The 22,305-nt window shown below is 45.4% G+C and overlaps 1 protein-coding gene across 1 annotated transcript; it reads right to left on the bottom strand.

The window, feature by feature from the left end:
• Window positions 1-901: 901 nt before the first annotated feature.
• Window positions 902-21,949, bottom strand: FAAH2 (fatty acid amide hydrolase 2). Its single transcript, XM_081964124.1, has 11 exons — window positions 21,497-21,949; window positions 17,331-17,413; window positions 15,819-15,955; window positions 14,167-14,376; window positions 12,172-12,291; window positions 9,818-9,953; window positions 7,369-7,486; window positions 5,948-6,067; window positions 4,251-4,362; window positions 3,187-3,381; window positions 902-1,868 (listed from the first exon to the last, which is right to left on the bottom strand). The coding sequence occupies exons 1-11, from the start codon at window positions 21,932-21,934 to the stop codon at window positions 1,693-1,695; spliced, it is 1,845 nt and encodes a 614-aa protein (XP_081820250.1). The 5' UTR covers window positions 21,935-21,949; the 3' UTR covers window positions 902-1,692.
• Window positions 21,950-22,305: the final 356 nt, after the last annotated feature.

Raw genomic sequence — 22,305 nt, 5'->3', positions numbered from 1 at the left:
CTCAACATCTTCAACCGTGAGCATGTTCCAGCCACTTGATTCCTGACAGGTACCAATAGCCTTAGATGATGCTCAAAGATGACAATGGTTTGAAGTGAATAAAAAAAAATCATGACTACAGATCTCCAGGATCAGGTAATACATTACATTATATTGATTTGTCAGGACAGACAGCAGTACATACAGTATTTCACCCTAGTGGGCCCATGAGAATCAACTGATGGGACCACCGTTTTCCAGCAAAGGCACCCCAATCCAAAGAAGTGGTGCGTGCAACATAGTTAAGGATCAACCATCAACAGGATAGAGTCCTTTTGGCAACATAAAGCATGACTTGAACTCCTGGTTCCAAAGACCCTCACCTGATTGCTACAGAAGGAGGAGGAAGAGGGGAACGGTTGAGATGGTTGTAGAGGAGAGAGGGGAAAGGAGTTGGGGGCTGCAAAGCAAGATTTCTTGGTCCTTCCTCCTCACCCCAACCTAGGCTCCCCACATCTGGCATGGAAAGCAGTTCAGGGCAGAGGGGACCCTTGAACCCCTGGATAAGCCTGCGGGAAAAGCAGGCTCCCTTCTCCTGTTTTCCCCAAAGGATTGTGCCTGCCCAGCAGAACCAAAGGAGACGCAGCTGACTGTGCAAAGTGGCATTCAACGATCCGAAAAGTGGCTCCTGCACCTGCTGGAATATGCTAGGAAGAAGGAGGAGGAGGAGGAAGAGGAAGAGAAGAGGAGGAGGAGGAAGAAGAAGAAGAGGAGGCGGAGGAGGAGGAGGAGGAGGAGGAGGAGGAGGAAGAAGAAGAAGAAGAAGAAGAAGAAGAAGAAGAAGAAGAAGAAGAAGAAGAAGAAGAAGAAGAAGAAGAAGAAGAAGAAGAAGAAGAAAGAGGAGGAGGAGGAGGAAGAAGAAGAGAAGAAGAAGAAGAAGAAGAAGAAGAAGAAGAAGAAGAAGAAGAAGAAGAAGAAGAAGAAGAAGAAGAAGAAGAAGAAGAAGAAGAAGAAGAAGAAGAAGAAGAAGAAGAAGAAGAAGAAGCATCAGCAGCAGCAGAAGAAGCCGCTCGGCAGAAACACTGAGACACATCAGACTCCACCAGAGTTTTTCTTGAGCCCATCAACATGTCTTTCACTGGGCTTGGTTCCTGCCTGTGCTTCTCCCAGTGATGTCATCAACATCAACCTCCACTTGAGTAGAAGTCCATGAAAAGGTGAAGCAAAGCCAAGGTCCCCGGGCTCTTTCTCGGTGCAAATCGAGATTCCTTGATTCCTCCTTTTCTTTCTACTAGAGGAGTGCAATTCCATCAAGATCTCCCTTGGTCTAAAATTATTTTCTAAGCAGGAAAAAAAAGGAACAGCAGCAGAAGACACCCAATCCTACTCTACCAATGAAGGGTAAAAAAAAAAGGGGGTGGGGGTTCACCTCACAACACCCGTCCTTTGCTCTCAGCCTTGCTTTCCCTGAGGCAGCATCCTCCCTCCAAAATCTAGCAAGGAAGTCAAAGAGAAGAGCCATTGGACTCCTTCTCCACTTTGGCTTGGCCAGCAAACGATCTAACCTGGTGAACACATTCATGGCCCCATGTCTACTCCCTTGGGTCCTGTAGAAAAGGTGGACACATCCCTTCGAAACCTCAAGCCCAAACCCCTAACTCTAAGTTTCACAGGTCTTCTTCTTCATGTCCTCCAGGTCCCGGGAAAGTCGTGTTAGGATTGGCCGGGGGGAACCCAACCACCAAAGGCCTTCTCCAAGTATTGTGCCACGGCCAAGGTCAAGTGGTCATTATGAGGTCCGGCCACCACCTGGATCCCTAAAGGCAGTCCATCCTTGCTCAGGCCAAGAGGGCACTGCGTCACTGGCAAACCCAGAATGTTGAAGATGGCTGAAAGGAAGAAGAAAAAGACAACGGAGAGGTCAAAGATGTGGAGCGCTTTTCTGTAAAACAAGAATAAAACATTTGAAGAGGAATCTTTCAGAGCAACCTAAAGGGATTCCAAAGAGAATTTTCTGGGATTATGAGATTAAAGTGGACCTTAAAGGGGAGAAAAGCATATGATCATTGTTTAGGAACGATGTTGTGATGCAGTTGGTTGGTAGATTCCAGCCTTCACTGTTGGACTTATCTACAGCAAGAATGCAAGGAATGCTGCATAAACCAGCATCCAGCATGAATGACTCAGAGGAAATCTTTGTCACTTGTAAAAGGGCAACACTGCCAGAGGGTCAAATGCTGCCCTGGTGTACGATTTGTATTTACTCCTATACTTAACAGCGTTGCACCCAGGTAAACCAGGGAACAATCTGAGAACACGTATGTTATTTTCCACTTTTAATGTCAATACTTTTTAATTATATCTTAATGCTTAAAACGGAAGTCACTTCCGGTTTGCTCAGAGGATCGTTTTGAGCGCTCCGAAGGCTTCAGGGACTGTCTGGAGGCTTCGCTGATGCCTCCAGAGGGCGTCCGGCAGGGGGCGGGGAGGCTGTTTTCGCCCTCCCCAGGTTCCTATAAAGCCTCTGGAGCCTGGGGAGGGCGAAAAAAGCATGTAAAAATGGGAAGGGGAGCGCCTGTAGTGCGCGCATGCGCACTGGGGATCGCGCATTGCATTATGGGCACGGCACGCCCGCCCACGACCCCCCTGCGCTCCCCCCACTTACGGCACGCGAGCCAAAAAAGGTTCGCCATTGCTGTGTTAGGCGGTGCTTATCTCCGTTTCAAAGCCAAAGAGCCAGCGCTGTCCAAAGATCTCTCCGTGGTCATGTGGCCGGCATGATTAAATGCCGAAGGCGCACGGAACGCTGTTCCCTTCCCGCCAAAGGTGGTTCCTATCTTTCTACTTGCATTTTTTACGTGCTTTCGAACTGCTAGGTTGGCAGAAGCTGGGACAAGTAACGGGAGCTCACCCCGTTACACGGCGCTAGGGATTCAAACTGCCGAACTGCTGACTTTTCTGACCGACAAGCTCAGCCTCTGAGCCACCACATCCCAAAGCCAATCTGGTATAGCTACATTAAAATCCCTCCTGTAGCAACCTTCCTTGCTTCTCACAACCATTTCCACCCAATTCCCCAATGGTAGCATGTTAAGACTTCGATGTCTTCAAAGCAGGAAATTGGCCCCTTCCAATCTATCAATTGAAGCACTCGGAAATAGTGGGAAATGAATCACGGCGATTCAAACAAGGACGGGAGCTTCCTACCTGTGTAGGCAAAATTGAAGGGCATGCCCAGTGGTGTGTGATGCTTGGGAGCTAGTACAGGGTGTGAAGGGTATAAGAAGACACCATTCTCTCCCAATAATTCCACCATCTCTGTCTGCAGGCTCTGTGCCATGCCTGCTAGCTTGGCATTTGCCTTGGAATTGTATTTCGCCAACCTCTCCGTTATTCCTAGTGCTGAGGGATAAAAACATATTGAGACAGACCAATTCACAACAAAAACAGTTTGTTCCGCATGCGTAAATAGACTGTGCTAGGCCATGCATTGTGGGTGTTTACATATGTGGCTTTCTTGATTTCGGGGAGGTGCAGGTCCCTCTAGGAACTCTACCAGACCAGGGGTCTCCAACCTTGGGAAATTTTAAGACTTGTGGATTTCAATCCCCCCCCCCTCCATCGCTGGCTGAGGGATTCTGGGAGTTGAAGTCCACAAGTCTTAAAGTTTTCAATGTTAGAGACCCCCACACACCAGATGGATGAGTAGAGTTCCATGATGTAGAATCATAGAATTCTAGGCTTAAAAGCAGGGTGGATTTGATTTAAATCAACTCATTTTTGAAGAGCAACTGTCACCTCCGTCCCTCAGCAGCTCCTCCTCTGATCTGCTGTTGACTCACCAACAGTCCCAATATTGCAGAATCTACAGCCTCATAGACTACATAACTAAGCTTCATTTCATGATGAATAAACTAAATTATTAATGTATCTTACATAGAAAACTAACTTTAGATAGATATTTACTACGAAAGCATGTTAACATTAATATTAAGCATTAACCAATTTCGTTGTATACATGGTGTACAATGACAATAAAGGCTATATACTACTTTATTAAAATAAATTCGATAAAAATAAAAGAAAATACAATTTAAATAATTTAAATAAAAAAATATTATTTTTTAATCATTGATTTTTATCCACCCTGCTTAGAAGGGATGCTGGAAGTCTTCTGACCCAACCCACACCCTGCCTAGATCAAATCCTTAAGATTTAAAAAAAATAGAAGTGGCAAAAGTACAAATATGAAGAACTGCTCCAGGTCTTACCAATGGCTGGCAACGTGTGAGAAGAGAGTCTCACCATCCATTTCACCAGTTCCCATGATGGCCAGACTGGTTTTCCGTGGTCACCAAGCAAATCAGTGAAGCTTTGATTTTCCTAAAAGACGACGTGGACAAAGAGGCACAGATAGAGAGGGGGGGGGGGGGATGGACATTTTCTTCTTTTGGCTCATCCCTTCATTCTTAGTATCATTTTTATGGAAAGTTGCAGCTGTATCTGAGTTTTCAGAGGACAATTAACTAACATGTTAAAGGATCCAATCGGGGTTGGTTCACTGATACCAGAGGTTTAGTCTTTTGCACTTTTCATGCTGGAGGCCATCCTCAGAAATCTCCTCTCTACTGAAATTGTGTGCTTTGGGCTCTTCTATGTTTAGTACTTATGTAGTGCCTGCTTGGTTGATTGGGGTGTTGGTGGTTGGAGATTCGAGATTGGCTATCGTTTTCCTTGTGCTGTTGAGCACTTGACTCCGGAGATGGTATTCAGAAGCTTCTGACCAGTCACAGAGAACCAGTAGTGGAAATTTTGAGTAGTTTAGAGAACCGGTAAATACCACCTCTGGCTGGCCCTGCCCCCATCTATTATCTGCCTCCCGAGTCCCAGCTGATCGGGAGGGAATGGGGATTTTACAGTACCCTTCCCATGGAGTGGGTGGGAATGGAGATTTTACAGTATTGTTCCCCTGCGCTACCCACCAAGCCAAGCCACACCCACCAAGCCACGCCCACAGAACCGGTAGTAAAAAAAATCTGAATCTCACCACTCCTTGACTCCTAAGTACCAGATAAGTTTATGATAAATCAACACTCCTCTTGACTGATAAGGGGCCCCTTTCCCAGGCTTCAATCATTTCCCCGGCTATTTTTGCACCTGCTCGGCCAACAATCTTGGTTTCTTGCAATCTCCTCGCCTGTCCTACATGGGCAATCCATGCATACCAGATCTTCTCTTGGCGGGGCCCAAAGTTGGATGCCCCTGTTTTAGAGGATCTTTCATTTGGGGGTTCCCCTTAGGGGGTCCATTGCTCCACCTGTACTGCTCCACCTGTACCTTTGTCCTGGGGGGGAGGTGTCACTCAGGCAGACTGGAGAAGACATTCTGGAAAGGCGGTTGCTTTTCCAAAGAATGGTACGACGTCAAGGCCAGGAATGGTATGGCATTCCTTGCCCTTCTAGATGATTGCCTTTTTTTCAATCCCTCACCACTCGCTTAGGCTGCTCCATGCCCGGAATCACCAGCCAGCTTGGGTATCCGTAATAATGTGTGTGTGTATATCCGGGCATGCATATTTAGATGTGATGTCCAACTCAGTGTTAAGTGGATTTACCTATCCAGACAGCATGCATATCAGATCTCCTGCATGAATCCCCTGTGATTTTGTAGGACAGACGGGGAGGGAGGGAGCTGTTCTTACCGAGGCTTCCCAAGAGCCTGAAGCAAACTCCTTGTCCCGATAAAAACCCCTTTTATTAATTGACTCTGAATTCTGCTCATTCACATCCAGCCAAGTCTTTCAAGGGAAGATTTACGGTCACAGACCTTATCTGGCTTGGAGAGCTGACAGGCTCCTCGAGGTCAACCAGAGCCCTAATGCGGCCCTCAATGAAGTTGAGTTTGACACCCCTGCTCTAGTAGATTTCCATCCTTAGGGGGGGGGGGGGAAGATTTGCCTTCGACATACCTGATTATCACTGCTCTTGGAAGACATCATAACTGACCATATTTGGAAGGAATATTTCATTTTGCTGATGGCCACGTTCTCCACCTCAATCCCCAGGTCCTTCTCTAAGTGTGCCACCACCTTTAGGACAGCAAAGGGGGAGGAGAAAGAGAAAAGGGCCGTCAGCTTCGGTCTCAAACTTTGACGTGGAATATTAACGGAACTCTGACAATTAAAGGGCTACCCTGAAATCTGAAAGGTTTTTAAGCAAATAAATAAATCACACATATGAATATATTGATTCGCTGAAGGACCACAGTGTTCACTTAACGCCAGCTGCAAAAAAAAATCCATAATTCACTTGGGTGCTTCGATTTACAACCGTCGGGGCTTACAACAGGAATTCTAGGCTCTGTTATGGTCGTACATTGAGGACTTCCTGTACCGTAAATTTCCAGGTCTCAAGTCAGCTGTCTTTCTACTCCTGCTTTGGGAGATGCCTGGATTTGAACCCAGGAGGTTCTGCGTACAAAACTGGCGACTCAACACGTTGAGCTACAGACTTTTTTATGATCCTCAACAAGACAAGGTCCAGATCTCTCAAGCTACAAGAGAGAACTAACCCAACGAAATTCGGCCCAGCTGACAACACTGCCATTGACATGTAGTCCTCGACTTACAACCATAACCGAGCCCGAAATTTATGTTGTTAAGTGAGCGATGTGTTAAGTGAGCGTTGCCCCATTTTATGACCATTCTTGCCACAGTTGGTAAATGAATTGCTTTCCATTAGTCACCCTGTCGTTAAATGAATCTGGCTTCCCCATCGACTGTGCCCGTCAGCAGGTCGCAAAAGGGGATCACGTGACTCTTGGGTCGTAAGTGTGAACCAGTTGCCAAGCATCTGGATTTTGATCCCGTGGGGATGCTGCAAAGGTCGTAGGTGTGAAAAACGGTCACTTTTCTCAGCGCCTTGTAACTTTAAATGAGGGACGTGGTGGCTCAAGTGGCTAAAACGCTGCGCTTGTCAATCAGAAAGGTCAGCGGTTCGAATCCCTAGCGCCGCAAAGCAGAGTGAGCTACCGCTACTTGTCCCAGCTTCTGCCAACCTAGCAGTTCGAAAGCATGTAAAAAATGCAAGTAGAAAAATAGGAACCACTGGTGGGAAGGGAACAGCGTTCCATGCGCCTTCAGGCGTTTAGTCATGCTAACCACATGACCATGGAGACATCTTCGGACAGCGCTGGCTCTTCGGCTTTGAAACGGAGCTGAGCACTGCCCCCTAGAGTTGGGAACGACTAGCACGTATGTGCGAGGGGAACCTTTACCTTTAACTTGGAACGATCAGTAAATGAACTGTAGGGCCACCTGTATTTAAGCTGCTATCTGATTTCTGCAATGGCACTCAAGCTTCGAAGCAACCGAAGTCAACTTCTTCTTACTTTCTGATGAGTTTGGAGAATCTCTTTATCGACCGGTGAGAGGAAAATGGAGCCTCCATCGTGTTCCATGGAGTAGAACTTGATCTTCTGCAAAGACACCGGTTCATCCAGCTTCAGTCTGAAGAAGAAGGAGTAAAATGGAAAAGGCAGCCGTAAAGAGAAGCTATCCTATCTTAGGAGATCATCCACCTGACATGTCCATACTGGATTTGGTTTAATCCAGCTTCTTGATAATATAATATACTAGATCAGGGGTGTCAAAGTGGATTTCATTGAGGGCCGCATCAGGGTTGACCTGGGAGGGTCGGGGGTGGGCCTGGTCATGGTTGGCATGACATGGGACTCGTGTCGAGGGGAGGCACCTGTGGTGGCCAAGTGCTAGGGCAGGACTTCCTTAAGACCCTCCCTCACTCTCATTATAATCTCCTTCCTTCCTTCCTTCCTTCCTTCCTTCCTTCCTTCCTTCCTTCCTTCCTCCCCCTCCCTCCCACTCCTTCCATTCCTTCCATCCATCCATTCCTTCCTTCCATTCCTTCCTTCCCTTCCTTCCTCCCTCCTTTTATTCCTTCCTTCCTTCCATTCCTTCCTTCAATTTCCTTCCTTCCTTCCATCCCTCCCTTCCATTCCTTTCTTCCATTCCTTTCTCCCTCTCTTCCATTCCTTCCTTCAATTTCCATCCTTCCTTCCCTCCCTCCCTTCCATTCCTTCCTTCCATTCCTTCCTCCCTCTCTTCCATTCCTTCCTTCAATTTCCATCCTTCCTTCCATCCCTCCCTTCCATTCCTTCCTCCCTCTCTTCCATTCCTTCCTTCAATTCCCTTCCTTCCTTCCATCCCTCCCTTCCATTCCTTCCTCCCTCTCTTCCATTCCTTCCTTCAATTCCCTTCCTTCCTTCCATCCCTCCCTTCCATTCCTTCCTTCCATTCCTTCCTCCCTCTCTTCCATTCCTTCCTTCAATTTCCTTCCTTCCTTCCATCCCTCACTTCCATTCCTTCCTTCCATTCCTTCCTCCCTCTCTTCCATTCCTTCCTTCAATTCCCTTCCTTCCTTCCATCCCTCCCTTCCATTCCTTCCTCCCTCTCTTCCATTCCTTCCTTCAATTCCCTTCCTTCCTTCCATCCCTCCCTTCCATTCCTTCCTCCCTCTCTTCCATTCCTTCCTTCAATTCCCTTCCTTCCTTCCATCCCTCCCTTCCATTCCTTCCTTCCATTCCTTCCTCCCTCTCTTCCATTCCTTCCTTCAATTCCCTTCCTTCCTTCCATCCCTCCCTTCCATTCCTTCCTTCCATTCCTTCCTCCCTCTCTTCCATTCCTTCCTTCAATTCCCTTCCTTCCTTCCATCCCTCCCTTCCATTCCTTCCTCCCTCTCTTCCATTCCTTCCTTCAATTCCCTTCCTTCCTTCCATCCCTCCCTTCCATTCCTTCCTCCCTCTCTTCCATTCCTTCCTTCAATTCCCTTCCTTCCTTCCATCCCTCCCTTCCATTCCTTCCTTCCATTCCTTCCTCCCTCTCTTCCATTCCTTCCTTCAATTCCCTTCCTTCCTTCCATCCCTCCCTTCCATTCCTTCCTTCCATTCCTTCCTCCCTCTCTTCCATTCCTTCCTTCAATTCCCTTCCTTCCTTCCATCCCTCCCTTCCATTCCTTCCTTCCATTCCTTCCTCCCTCTCTTCCATTCCTTCCTTCAATTTCCTTCCTTCCTTCCATCCCTCCCTTCCATTCCTTCCTTCCATTCCTTCCTCCCTCTCTTCCAGAGGCGCTGTGGGCTGGTCCTTTGCTATTTCCAGGCTGGCTCTGTGGGCCAGATCTAAGCACCCCACAGGCCGGATCCAGCCCATGGACCTTGAGTTTCACACCCCTGTACTAGATGCTCTGAGACTCGGGTCATCTTTTGAGAAGAAAGTACTACAGCTTGAGGTGACCACGAAAACCTAGAGTACTGCATCCAGTTTTGGTCACCACCCTATAAAAAAGATGTTGAGACTCTTGAAAAAGTGCAGAGAAGAGCAAGGAGGATGACTAGGGGATTGGAGGCTAAAACATTTGATGAACGGTTAGGACTAGATGACCTATAAGGTCCCTTCCAACTCTGTTAATCTGTTAATCAATTAGCATTAATTTTTCAGCTGACCATTTGCATGGACAGTCCCATGATCCTCTAAGAGAACGTATCATAAATAGAAAATGGTATCAGCAAATGAACTTTAATAATAAGTCAATTCTTAGTTACCTAAACAGAGAAACAGAATGACTAGACAAAAGACGCAGTGCAGGTGGAGATGACTTTTGACTTCCAGCTGGCTTCCCCATTGACATTGTTTGTGGGAAACTGGCAGGGAGTGTCACATGTCCCAGCGGTCGGTCACTTTTGTTGTTGTAACTTCGAACCGTTGCTAAACAAAGGGTTCTAAGCCGAGGGCTACCTCTACTGCAAATCAACTAAAGCCACCTACTTGGAAATGTTTGGCCCAGCCATGACTCTCAACAGGAGTTCTATGTCTTCTGCATAACGACACATAGGTCCAGTGCACAGGAAGTTTATACGATGGCCAACCGCATCAGGAAACTGGCCATCATTGGGCACCACGCCTACAAAAACCCACAGAAGCAGAGTTCAGTCCTGCACAACAAGCCACATGTCTCCTAGTCTGGCATTTGCAGTTGCTTCCTTTCTATAGGTTGTCCTCAACTAACAATGACTTGTGTTTCCACCCACCCACCCACCCCCAGGAAACTAATCTTTTAATATCAATTTTCCACGTCATCTTGTTTTTCTCCCATGTAACAAAGAAGTAGTAAACCCAGCTAGTCTACCTCCCACCATTGCCCAATTAGCTTGGAGAACATGTATTCAATGTGTTGAGGGTAGAACAAGAAGCAATGGGTGGAAACTAATCAAGGAGAGAAGCAACTTAGAACCGAGGAGAAATTTCCTGACAGTTAGAACAATGAATCAGTGGAACAGAAGTTGCCTCCAGAAGTTGTGAATGCCCCAACACTGGAAGTCTTTAAGAAGATGTTGGATAGCTATTTGTCTGAAACGGTATAAGGTTTCCTGCCTAGGCAGGGGGTTGGACTAGAAGACCTCCAAGGTCCCTTCCAACTCTACTATTGTATTGTATTGTTTGCATCTCGCAAGGTGACTCTACTAGCATAAAGCAAAGCATAATGGCTAAATAACAACTGACATTAAAATTTCCCCAATTCTTGGTGGGATAATTTGCTCTGAGTGGTAGTGCTGCTTTAATGGCATAACGTGCTATTAATACAATATGCAGACCAATCGATAACAGGACTCCAAATTGATTGGAAACCGGAGGCGTTTCTATTAGGAATAATGACGTCAAAATATAAAAAAGAGATTTGGTATTTAATCATACACATAATCACAAATTGCCTTCGCTCAGAAATGGAAAAATAAATTGACCCAAACAAAGACGAAATAATAAGAAAGGTTCTGGACTGGGCCGAGATGGACAAGTTAACAAAAGAAATTCAGGGAAAAGAGGAAACAGAATATTTTCGGACATGGGGGGAAATGGTATAGGTGGTTGGAGGAAAGAAAGAAAGATTAATGAAAGAATCTCACACAGTTAAAAGCTATAAGTTAAGGAGGACTGGCATATACACACATACCCAAGAGAAATAAAGTTTATCAGAGGTAAACTGCCAATATATTAGATAGATAAGTAAAGGATAATGAAATAAGAGAGTTAAAAATTGTGAAACTTAAGCAAAACATATTAGGAGGGGAAGCAGCATAAATAAAATTGTACCAATTTGAAACTGCTATGAGAAGGAACATGAAATTCCAATGTGTTGTGCAAATGTGGTCTGCGTCTAAGTTTTTTGTATTCGTATGCATAAAAAAATTACATGTTTTTAAAAAAACTGACATTCAAATTCCCCCAATTCTTGGTGGGGTAATTAGCTCTGAGTAGTAGTGTGGACTAATTGAATAATGTCAGGCTGCAATTTAATACACAGTATGTATTACTATTAGAAATATATAAGTTGGTTGAAAGTAATAACTATGACTAATACTATTGGTTTATTTGTATTAGAATGCATGACACCTAGGTGCCACACTGTTCACGCATTGATTATATTTGTAAAAAATAAAAATAAAATAAAAACGATATAGTGATCATGAATTTGGGCAAACTCTGGGAGGCAAAGGACGACGGGAGGGCCTGGTGTGATATCATTGGGTCTCAGAGTTGGACATGACTTAGCAATTGAACAACAAGAGCCCTGGTGGCACAGTGGTTAGAATGCAGTATTGCAGGCAAACTCTGCCCACTGCCAGCAGTTCGATCCTGACCCAGGATCAAGGTTGACTCAGCCTTCCATTCTTCCATGATCAGTAAAATGAGGATCCAGATTGTTAGGGGCAAAATGCCGACTCCATAAACCGCTTAGAGAGAGCTGTAAAGCATTGTGAAACGGTATATAAGCCTAAGTACTATTGCTAATAGGAGCCCTGGTGGCACAGTGGTTAGAATGCAGTATTGCAGGCAAACTCTGCCCACTGCCAGCAGTTCCATCCTGACCCAGGATCAAGGTTGACTTAGCCTTCCATCCTTCCGAGGTGGGTAAAATGAGGACTCCGGTTGTTGGGGGCAAGATACTAACATTTATAAAGGGGTTAGAGAATGCTGTAAAGTACTATGGAGTGATATATGAAGCTAAGCGCTATTGCTAATCACAAACTTGTCATTAGAACTGCTTCTAATCCCCTAGGGGAGAGGGAGCGGTTAACAAATCCAATTAAAGTAAAGTTCTAGGGAGGATAACCAGGCAATACCTGTGGAGGGCTTATGTCCAAAGATCCCATTGAAGAAGGCGGGCATACGGATGCTGCCCCCGATGTCTGAGCCGATACCAATCACAGAACCAGCAGCTCCTGAGATGCAACCTTCACCCCCTGCATGAAAACAAACGCCAGATTGGCACTCTAATAAAGACCCAGTCAGGAGTATCATACAGTTTTGGAACCTCCGTTCTGGAAAGAGCAGTTATACTACTCTGGCGTTGACAACTTCAGAAGCTTATGTTAATTTTTTGATTTATCTGCAAAAATATGCCTATCCAGCTGAGTTATAAGCAGGTTTCACACGCACAGGCTTATGAAGTTGTTTAGGTCAGTGTTTCTGCTTCATACACCCACCCCCACACACACTGACTCGCTGACTCAGCTCAGAGAGGGCGGTAAAGCACCGTGAAGCGGTATACAAGTTTAAGTGCTTTTGCTATTAAAGAAATTTCTAGAAAGAATAATCGAAACAATATATATTTTGAAAAAAAAAGTTCAGCAAAGAAAATAAAAAAGTGAAAAAAGAAGGAAGGGGAAGGGGAAGAGGAAGGGATAAATATCTTCTTAACATCAGGGACAAGTACATTTATGATGTTATCCTCTCTGTAAAGTTACCACTTACTTTTCTACTTTCCATTGTTTACTCTTTCTAATCATCAAACCCATCAGCAAAAAGACCAGGAACGGTTTCCAGATTCTAATAAATGCAGTTATTGCCCTTCCCTTAATCAAACGGATCCTTTAGGCCAACGTTTCTCAAACGTGGCAACTTTAAAGATGTGTGGACTTCCATTCTCAGAATCCATGGCCGGCTGGGGAATTCTAGAAGCTGGAGTACAGCGTCTTCAAAGCTGCCCAGTTGGAGATACCCTGACTCAGATGGGGCACAGCTCCTTAGGCCGATCCACTCAACTGAGTGGGCTCCTGCATTCCATTCAGACATGCCTTGCTTTAGCAGTGCAGCTCACCAAATAAACTCCAGTGGTGGGTTTGCACAACCCACCCCGACAAAACCCAGCAAATCTGATTATAGTTTAGCCCGCTGTGTGAACCAGGACTCTCTCAAAATCAGCTCGAGAAGAAAGTATTTTCTGGTGAGACCAGTGTATCAGGGCAAGCTGGTCTACCTAAATATGGGATGGAGCATACTGCATACTTTCAGCCTCAATCCAGGAGTCTTCGCAGGCAGTCGCTTCTGCAACAAATTATTTTTGTGTTAAATTTAAATTGACCGACAAAGAATTAAAGGGAGTCTAATATAGCTATTTCAAGCTGTTTAGCTCTTGTCAGCTAGTCATACCCTTCTGGGATTCAAACCCCGGGCCGCTTGCATATTAGGAAGATGTATTAACCTCTAGGCCACGGGCTTTCCTCACTTTGTCGACTGTACCAGGGGGAGGGATTAAGTATAATCAGGGCAACCTGGTCTCCCCAAATATGGGACGGAGCATACTGCTTCTACTTTCACCCTTTCAGTCCCAATCCAGGAGCCTTCGCAGACAGTCGCTTCCATGACAAACTATTTCATGTTAAATTTAAATTTACTGAGAAAAAAAGGGATACTGTTGTAGCTATTTCAAGCTGTTTAGTCAGCTAGTCATACTCTTCTGGGATTCAAACCCCGGGCCGCTTGCATATTAGGAAGATGTATTAACCTCTAGGCCACGGGCTCTCCTCACTTTGTCGACTGTACCAGGGGGGTGGGGATTAAGTATAATCAGGGCAACCTGGTCTCCCCAAATATGGGACGGAGCATACTGCTTCCACTTTCGCCCTTTCAGTCCCAATCCAGGAGCCTTTGCAGGCAGTTGCTTCAGCGACAAACTATTTTTGTGTTAAATTTCTATTTCTTTGTCGGTAAATTTAAATTTAACACTTCAAACTTAATAGCGGTTTCTGATCGGGAGTTCTCTCTTTTCCTCGGCGTTTAAGGATTCCAGTTCCATCCCGTTAAATCCAGACTGGGCTGATCCACGATCTACTAACCTGAGCTGCCTCCTACGATGCAGTCAAGATTGTAGGGGTTGTTAGATCGGCCGTAGACACAATTGCTCGATTCAAACCACATGCACAGTTCGCTGCAGTTGGTCACCCCCAGGGGAATCGCGCCTGCCTGCTTCAACCGGGATACCACAATAGCGTCCGTGGTGGAGATCACGTTGCGGCGGTTAACCAATCCAGAGGAATTGGGCATCCCTACCAAGACGCAGAAACGAAGACTTGAAAGGGGTCACCGTTTCACCTTGTCCGAGAACCCACAAAAAAGGAAAAGTGGGGAAAGGAGAAAACAAGACACTTCTCCGAAGAGCAACATGGCTCTTGTAACTGCACAGTGGCATTGCAATAAAGGATACACTTATGTGACAACTACGTACACGAGGGAATTGTGCAGTTTCCTTCTCATCTGTGATTAAGCACGAAGTTCGTGGTATTATAACGTGCATATACGCAGGGACGAACCTGCATATGTTCAGGTGGTGTGAAATGTGTCGCACATTTCTTCTTTCTAACCGTAGAAACCTCCCTTCCCTCATTGTTTTAACCTCTGTTAGAGCAAGCCTGCCCTACCAGTGGAAAATCCCCCATTTGTTAAAATTTCTGCTTTTTTTCTTCAGCACTGGCCCTATCTGACACCCAATTTTCAAACGGTAGGGCAGGCTTGTTTTTCTTTTGAATGTACTGTATTTTTCGGAGTATAAGACGCACCTTTTTCCCTCAAAACAAAAGGCTGGAAATCTGGGTGCGTCTTATTCATGAATACAGCATTTTTTTGCCTCCTGAAACCCTGCCCCCTTCGCCAAAATAACAGTGCAGAGCCTTTAGGAGGCTTCCAGAGTGCTCCTAGGGGTTGGGGAGGGAAGAAATTAGGGGGAAACGGGCTGTTTTTTGCTCAATTTTGCCTCCCTCCTTGCCCCCAGGAGCACTCTATTAGCTTCCTAATGCCCTTTTTTGGACAAAAAAATTGGGCCCGTTTTTGCAAAAAAAAATCCCGTTTTTTGGCTTGTTTTGGGGGGGGCACGCCCCCAAGAACATTCTACAGCCTCCTAAGGGCTATTCATGCCCTTTTTTAGAAAAAAAAACAAAACATTTTTGGGAGGTTTGCAGAGTGCAAAAACTTTTTTAAAAAAATTTGCCTCTTTAAAACCTTGGTGTGTCTTATACTCCGGTGCGTCTTATACTTCTTATACTTAAAAATACGGTACTTCTGAGTAGGTTTTTTTTTTAATTGTCATTGGACCACAGACAAAAAATCTTACAGACAAGAGCAGTGATGGCTAACCTTTTTCTCCTTGTGTGCAGAAATCGCACATGTGCACACAACAGCACGCTCGTGTGTCCACACCCATAATGCAATGCGCTCCGCCCCCCCCCTTTTATATCTCGCTCTTGGATATATAATATATTTAATATTTTCTTTTCTGTTTTCCCCTTCTCCCCCCCCCCTTTCCATCTAACAGTGCCTCGTCTGGGTTCTATATCTTCTCCCTACTTTCTTTTCTAGTTTTCTTTTTCTAGCCAGTCATAAAATCTCCCCCATGTCTTGAAGTACTCTGGACTACATTCTACAGCACCTTGGGCTGAAGACTGAAGTCGAAAAACAGTGGAAAGCAGGAACAACCCAATATCCAGCTACTCACCATATAACGCAAAGGCTTCTTTGACAGTGACAGGAATGCCCAGCAAGGGGAATTTTTTCTGGAGTGATTCTTCATCCTCTTGTCCATCAGAAAGCATCTGGTCAACAACCTGGGCCTCCTGCAAGGCAGCCTCAAACCTGAGCAAGATGGGTAAGGAAAGAGCAGGGAGGTTTAAAAAACGGAGATCTCTAGCTGACGTTTTAGGGGACTGGAGGCTAAAACATATAAAGAACGGTTGCAGGAACTGGGTATGTCTAGTTTGACACAGTGGCTCAGTGGCTAAGGCGTGAGCTTGTCGATCAGAAAGGTCGGCAGTTCGGCGGTTTGAATCCCTAGCGCCGCATAACGGAGTGAGCTCCTGTTACTCGTCCCAGCTTCTGCCAACTTAGCAGTTCGAAAGCATGTAAAAATGCAAGTAGAAAAATAGGCACCACCTTTGGTGGGAAGGTAACAGCGTTCCGTGCGCCTTCGGCATTTAGTCATGCTGGCCACATGACCACGGAGACGTCTTCGGACAGCACTGGCTCTTTGGCTTTGAAACGGAGATGAGCACCATCCCCCTAGGGTCGGGAACAACTAGCATACATGTGCGAGGGGAACCTTTACCTTATACCTGATTGGAAAGAGTGTGGGAATTGTGGTTGCTCCTGACATGTGGGAGAAGCATCTCTCTGCCACTCGTCAAAGCAACTATGCCCTGCTTCGAGCTTCTGCTGAAGTTAAAAGATGCTGCTTTGAGAAGTTGACTCATTAAACCAGCTGCTTTTTTTAAGGCTGAGCAGAATCCTGGACAAAGAAGTGACTGCTTTAATGATGAACTATCTTCCTAGTTAGAATTTTGCCCTGGCTCTTCGGCTTTGAAACGGAGATGAGCACCGACCCCTAGAGCCGGGAACGACCAGCACATATGTGCGAAGGGAACCTTTACATCAGGGTTGGAAAAAATTCTGAACGGCCACAAGATAGCAGCTAATAGTCAAACCCTTCCCTTCCTGGCAGCTAATAGTCAAACCCGACTTTATCTACAAAGAAGGCTGCAGAAAAAAAATGGGTCAAGGCAGTGAGAAGTTGAAGTAAATATAGCCTTATTTAAAAGGAGGACTGTTTCGATTGTGAGATGCTTTGGATCAAAATTGCTGAACAGGATGTTCTTGGAAACACCCAACGGAGCCTTCCTCCTCCCCTTCTCCAGTAAGCAGCTCCTATCTTCTTGTCTTCAATTCAGGGTTGTACAAGGTCAGTGAAATGGTGAGAAAGGGCTTGGAAGGGAGAAAAGCTTGCCCAAAAAAAAATTACTTTTGCTAGGCCTATGTAGCAAATCCCCTAGAAGGGGACGTTTGGAAGAAGAATTCTCAAGGCACTGCTCCGATAGAAGGGGGGGGAGGGAAGGGAACCAGCAAGATTTTGAAACAGGGAAGAGCTTCCTCCAGAAAGCCATACCTGTCTGCTTTTTCCTCCCCCAATAATAACCCAGAACCTGTTGGACAGAAAGTGAGAACTTTTCCAGCTTACCTGTCTTTAACAATAGCATTGATAAGCGGGTTCACCTGCTTGATCCTCGCAATGTAAGTTTCAAGAAGATCAACGCACTTCAACTGCGAGGGATGAGAAAAAAAAATTAATTACATCAATTATAGATGGACATTGACCATAAGAGATAAAGGAGATACAGAATGCTATTTAATGTGGAATAGGTTTTTCCCCCCCCCAATGGTTAGAGATAAGAGGTAGAAATTAGACGGAGATGCTACAAAGGTTATAACGATGGTGAAAGATACATTTTTCAGTGTCGTTGTCACTTCAAATGATCACGAAATGGACTGTTGCAAGTCGAGGGTTACCTGCATTGATGTAGGGGCAAAGGTTTGGACCTTCCCGCACATTTAAAGAGGAGTAAATGGCCACACCATTTGCAATCCAGTTTCATTCCCTTTAACACAGCTGATGTAAAACGCTCTCGAGAGGCAAGGGAGAATATAAAACTCTTCAAGTAAATGAATAAGAGCTCAACATTCTAGGTAGTGTAAATGTTGTGTGGGACGCAGTGGCTCAGTGGCCAAGACACTGAGCTTGTCAATCAGAAATGTTGGCTGTTCGGCGGTTCGAATCCCTAGCGCCGCGTTACGGAGTGAGCTCCCATTACTTGTCCCAGCTTCTGCCAACCTAGCAGTTCGAAAGCAGGTAGAAATGCAAATAGAAAAATAGGAACCACCTTTGGTGGGAAGGTAACAGCATTCCGTGCGTCTTGGGCATCTAGTCATGCTGGCCACATGACCACAGAGACGTCTTCGGACAGCGCTGGTTCTTTGGCTTTGAAACGGAGATGAGCACCGCCCCCTAGAGTCAGGAACAACTAGCACGTATGTGCGAGAGGAACCTTTGACCTTTATCTTTAAATATTGCGCAAATCTCTCTGGAGATCAGGCCAATCTTAGCCAAATAGTTGTTTATATGTTTTCCAGGCTTCCATAAAGAAACAAATGATAATCTGTTTAATGAAAAAACAAACACGAAACTGGATAAGCAGGTCTCGGAGGTGACAGGAAGTACACCCAGTGAAAACTCTTAGGAATTCTGACGAGTAGTATCAGAAGATTTCTGTCTGGTGTTTAAAAACCAACATGTGTAATTAGACAGTTCAAAGCCTTTGCTGTGGGTGAGTAAGGTGAGCTAAACCTGATACGATTCTTTGTCAACACCTATACAGGTAGTTCTCAACTTACAACAGTTTGTTTTAGTGGCCATTCCAAGTTACAACGGCACAGGAAAAGGTGATTTATGACCATTTTTCCACACTTACAACGAAAAACGCCCCCCAAATGGCAAAATAAAATGGCCAAAACCAACCAAAAAACAGGCATGCGTGCACCGGCCAGCTGGTCTTCAGGTTTCCAGGTGGACACACACATATGCACGCATATGTACATACATTCCTGTATGGGCACTCAGTGCCCAAAAGATTTGCCATCACTGTTCTAAGGCCTCTGAAATTCCCTGCTTTCCCCACACGGAAAGGGGAAAAAAGCAAGTTAGACTAGGACAGTGTTACTTGTGGTTCCAACTTCACTGCTCTCTTTCTCCTCTGACAATTATGCAAAATTATTATTATTATTTTTAGCCCAAAGCTGAAAAGTAAAGTTTTAGAGGGAAATGTTAGGGGTTCAAGGCAAAGAAGTAACTCCTTTGCTTTTTAGCTCATTCTCCAGATGTGCAGCTGTCCTTTAGGCTGTCTAGAGCAAGAGCAGGTAACTATGGAACCTTTACCACCTGTGGACTTCAACTCCCAGAATTCCTGAGCTAACAATTCTGGGAGTTGAAGTCCACTGTTGTAAATTTGCCCGAGTTGTCCACTCCTGATGTAGAGAGGGTTTTTTTTGGTGATCTGGCAGAAATGGGAAAACTGACCGGTGCATCAGAGAACAAAACTTTTTTTTTTTTTGAAATGCCAGATGTTTTATACTGATTTTTTTTTGCTAAAAGAAGGGGGTGGTGGAATTAATTGAAGTTTTATGTATTGGAAAGCTAAGAAAAACAAGGGCTAAAGAAAATAAAGGACAAAGAGACTTCTAAAATATGGAAGAGGGAGGAGGGAGAATAAGAATGGCCAGAAGTCATAAACATATTTCTTAACGTTGTTTTTTTCTTATCTGTTTTTCTGTTTTTTTTTTAATTTTAGTTTGTTATAGTATTATAAGACAGAGATAAAAGAGAATACTTGTAGCTCAGGGTTTAAATGAGGAGTCCTTGGTGTTCTCTGAATGTGGTTCTTTTCTTACAGATGTTTCATCACTCAACTAGGTAATGTCATCTTGTTAGTTAGCACTGATGACGTTACCTAGTTTGGTAATGAAATGTCTGCAAGAAAACAACCAGGCTCAGAGAACACCAAGGACTCCTCGGTATTACATGCCAATTTTCAATCAATATTTTAAAGAGAGAGAGAGGATATTTCAGGGGAGAGTATGCTATTGTAGATAGGAAGATCAATATATGAAGAATAGGCCTTCCATAAACATGGGATGTCATCCTTCTAAAGGCAACATTGAATTAAAACTTTAGAAAAAGAATCTCAGAGCCTAGATTTGCCCTATTGGTGCGCTGGCCAGTATAAACATGTAGTAAACAAACAAACTTTAGAAAAAAGAAACCAAGGCAAATACGCCTCCATCTAAACAAGTGGATTTTATGGCAGGATTTCCTAGAGAGGATTTTGAGAGACCTGTTCAGTCTCTCTTAACTCTTCAGGATTGGAAAATCTCTAATTTATAAAAAACGGGGGATGTTTTCTTCTTAATCCCAGATTAGGGATTTTTATTTAGAGAGAGGTTTTTTTTTTTTTAAGAATGAAAAATAAAAATCCATCCTCATGGATTTGGGCTTAATGTACACACACACACACACCAGCCATTGATTCCAGATCCAGAGTGGGAGGCAGAGATATTATTATTTAATAAGAACATTTAAAACTCATGGCCATCTTAAACCACTTTTCAGGCACCCCAGTACAGTGTGAGGCCATTTGGAACTTGCCAATCAGAAGTGGGGATCACTGCTTGGTGGCCTATCCAATCTGGATAGAAAGCATGACTCAAAAGACTACTGGATTGCCACTCTTCTCGTCACTAAAAGTGCTTGCCAAGTGATGGGACTTATAGTCCAGCTCTAAGAGGACCATCGGCAATAAGCCCTCCAGAACACAATAAACTGTTTAGAAAAAAAACAATTAGGGCACCATATAAATAAATAAAATAAGCACATCTCCTTTATCTCTTTCCAACCAGATGGGGCATAGGGAAGCAGGAGACAATGGCTGTCTCTAAGTTCAAATTTATGGAGAACCACCTGGGTGGGCTATTCTCCCCCCCAGCCCAACCTATCTCCCATGGATCAAATAGGAGTGGGGGGGCTCTTGAAAGAACTTTCTAAGGGATGAATAAAGGCATACGTCTTCCTCCTCCTCCTCCTCCTTCTCCTCCTCTTCTTCCTCCTCCTCTTTTTCCTCTTCCTCCTGCTCTTCCTCCTCTTCGTCTCCTCCTCCTCCCCTTCTTCTTCTTTCCTCCGCCTCCTCTTCTTTTTCCCCTCCTCCTCTTCCTCCTTACCTTTCCCCTTTGCAGTTTTCCTGTTTGAAAAAAACTCTTAGCAAACCTAAGCAAAGATGCCTGTCTTCTTTCTTTCTTTCCTTCTGCCTTTCTCCCTTTTTCCTACCTTTCCCCTTCAATTTGATTTTCCTTTTTGCAACATCTCAGCAAGCATCAATAAAGCCGCTGGTCTCTCTCCTTCCTTCCTTCCTTCTCCTGTCTTCTTCTTCTTTCCCTATCTCGTCCTCTCGATAAATAAATAAATAAATACCGCGCGTGTTCTTCCTTCCCTTGAACTTTGTTCTTCTTCTTCTTTTTCCTGTTTCTCCCGATTTGACTTTCTCAGCTTGCAAAACTCTTAGCAAATAAATAAATAAATAAACGCCACCCCTCTTCCAGTTAGTTAGTTAGTTAGTTAGTTAGTTAGTTAGTTAGTTAGTTAGTTAGTTAGTTAGTTAGTTAGTTAGTTAGTCCAAGATAACAGGAAACAGACTAAACACGAATAAGCGCACAGGAAATGGGTACAAATAAAAGGGGACATTAGGACACTTCTTACGGGGCGCCCCCCAAGACCCTCGAGGTCTCCTTCCCCTTCCTTACCTCCCTGCGGCGGATGCGCCTGGCCAGCTCCCCGGCGGGAAGGAGCAGCAGCGGCTGGTCGGGCGGCGGGACGGTGCGCCGCGCAGGGCGAGATCCTCGGGCGCCTTTCGCTTTCCAGCGCAGCAGGGCGGAGACGCGCAGCGCCAGGCTGAGCAGCGTCAGGAGGGCGCCCGAGAAGAAGCGCAGCAGCCGCACCAGGCAGCGCTGGGCGCGGGTCAAAGCCATACCCCGGCGTTGCTGCAAGTCGCTGCGGAAGAAGCCAGCGGCAAGGAGCAGCGCCGGCCGGCAGCAGGAGGAGGGCGGGGAAGCTGCCGGAGGAGGAGGAGGAGGAGGGCGGGGAAGAGCTCCGCGGAAGGCTGGAGACCCGGTTAACCCTTGCAAGCGAAGCGCGAGCCGGGAGATGGAGGAACGGCCGGGGCGGACGCCGGCATCGCGCATGCAAGTCGAGCCCCGGGGATTCTGAGCGGCTGCCCCTTTAAGAGGGGGCGGACTTCAACTCCCAGGAGTCAACTGGGAATGGGGGCATTCTGGGAGTTGAAGTCCGCCCTTCTTAAAGGGGCCACGGTTGAGAAAGTAGACTAATAGAATGCACCAACACAAAGGCAGGGATAGACCTCAGCATTGCCCATCGAGTCAAGCCCAGGCGTTCTGAGCGGCTGCATCTTTAAGAGGGTTGGACTTCAACTCCCAGGATTCAACAGTCAGAATGCTGGCTGGGGCATTCTGGGAGTTGAAGTCCTCCCTTCTTAAAGGGGCCACTGAGAAAGTAGAATAATAGCATACACTAACACAAAGGCAGGGAGAAGACT

This window comes from Natrix helvetica (genome assembly GCF_964273705.1).
Source record: "Natrix helvetica genome assembly, chromosome: 11".
In the NCBI taxonomy this organism is placed as follows: domain Eukaryota; kingdom Metazoa; phylum Chordata; class Lepidosauria; order Squamata; family Natricidae; genus Natrix; species Natrix helvetica.
Note: the sequence above shows the minus strand (reverse complement) of the source record. Positions and strands in the feature narration are given on the sequence as shown.

Excerpts from the sequence above, each read along its gene's own strand:
- FAAH2 (XM_081964124.1), bottom strand. The coding sequence starts at position 21,934 with ATGCGCGATGCCGGCGTCCGCCCCGGCCGTTCCTCCATCTCCCGGCTC. Across the intron at positions 15,956-17,330 it reads AATGCTATTGTTAAAGACAG|GTTTGAGGCTGCCTTGCAGG; the intron begins GTAAGCTGGAAA and ends CATCTTGCTCAG. Across the intron at positions 12,292-14,166 it reads CATCGTAGGAGGCAGCTCAG|GGGGTGAAGGTTGCATCTCA; the intron begins GTTAGTAGATCG and ends GTTTTCATGCAG.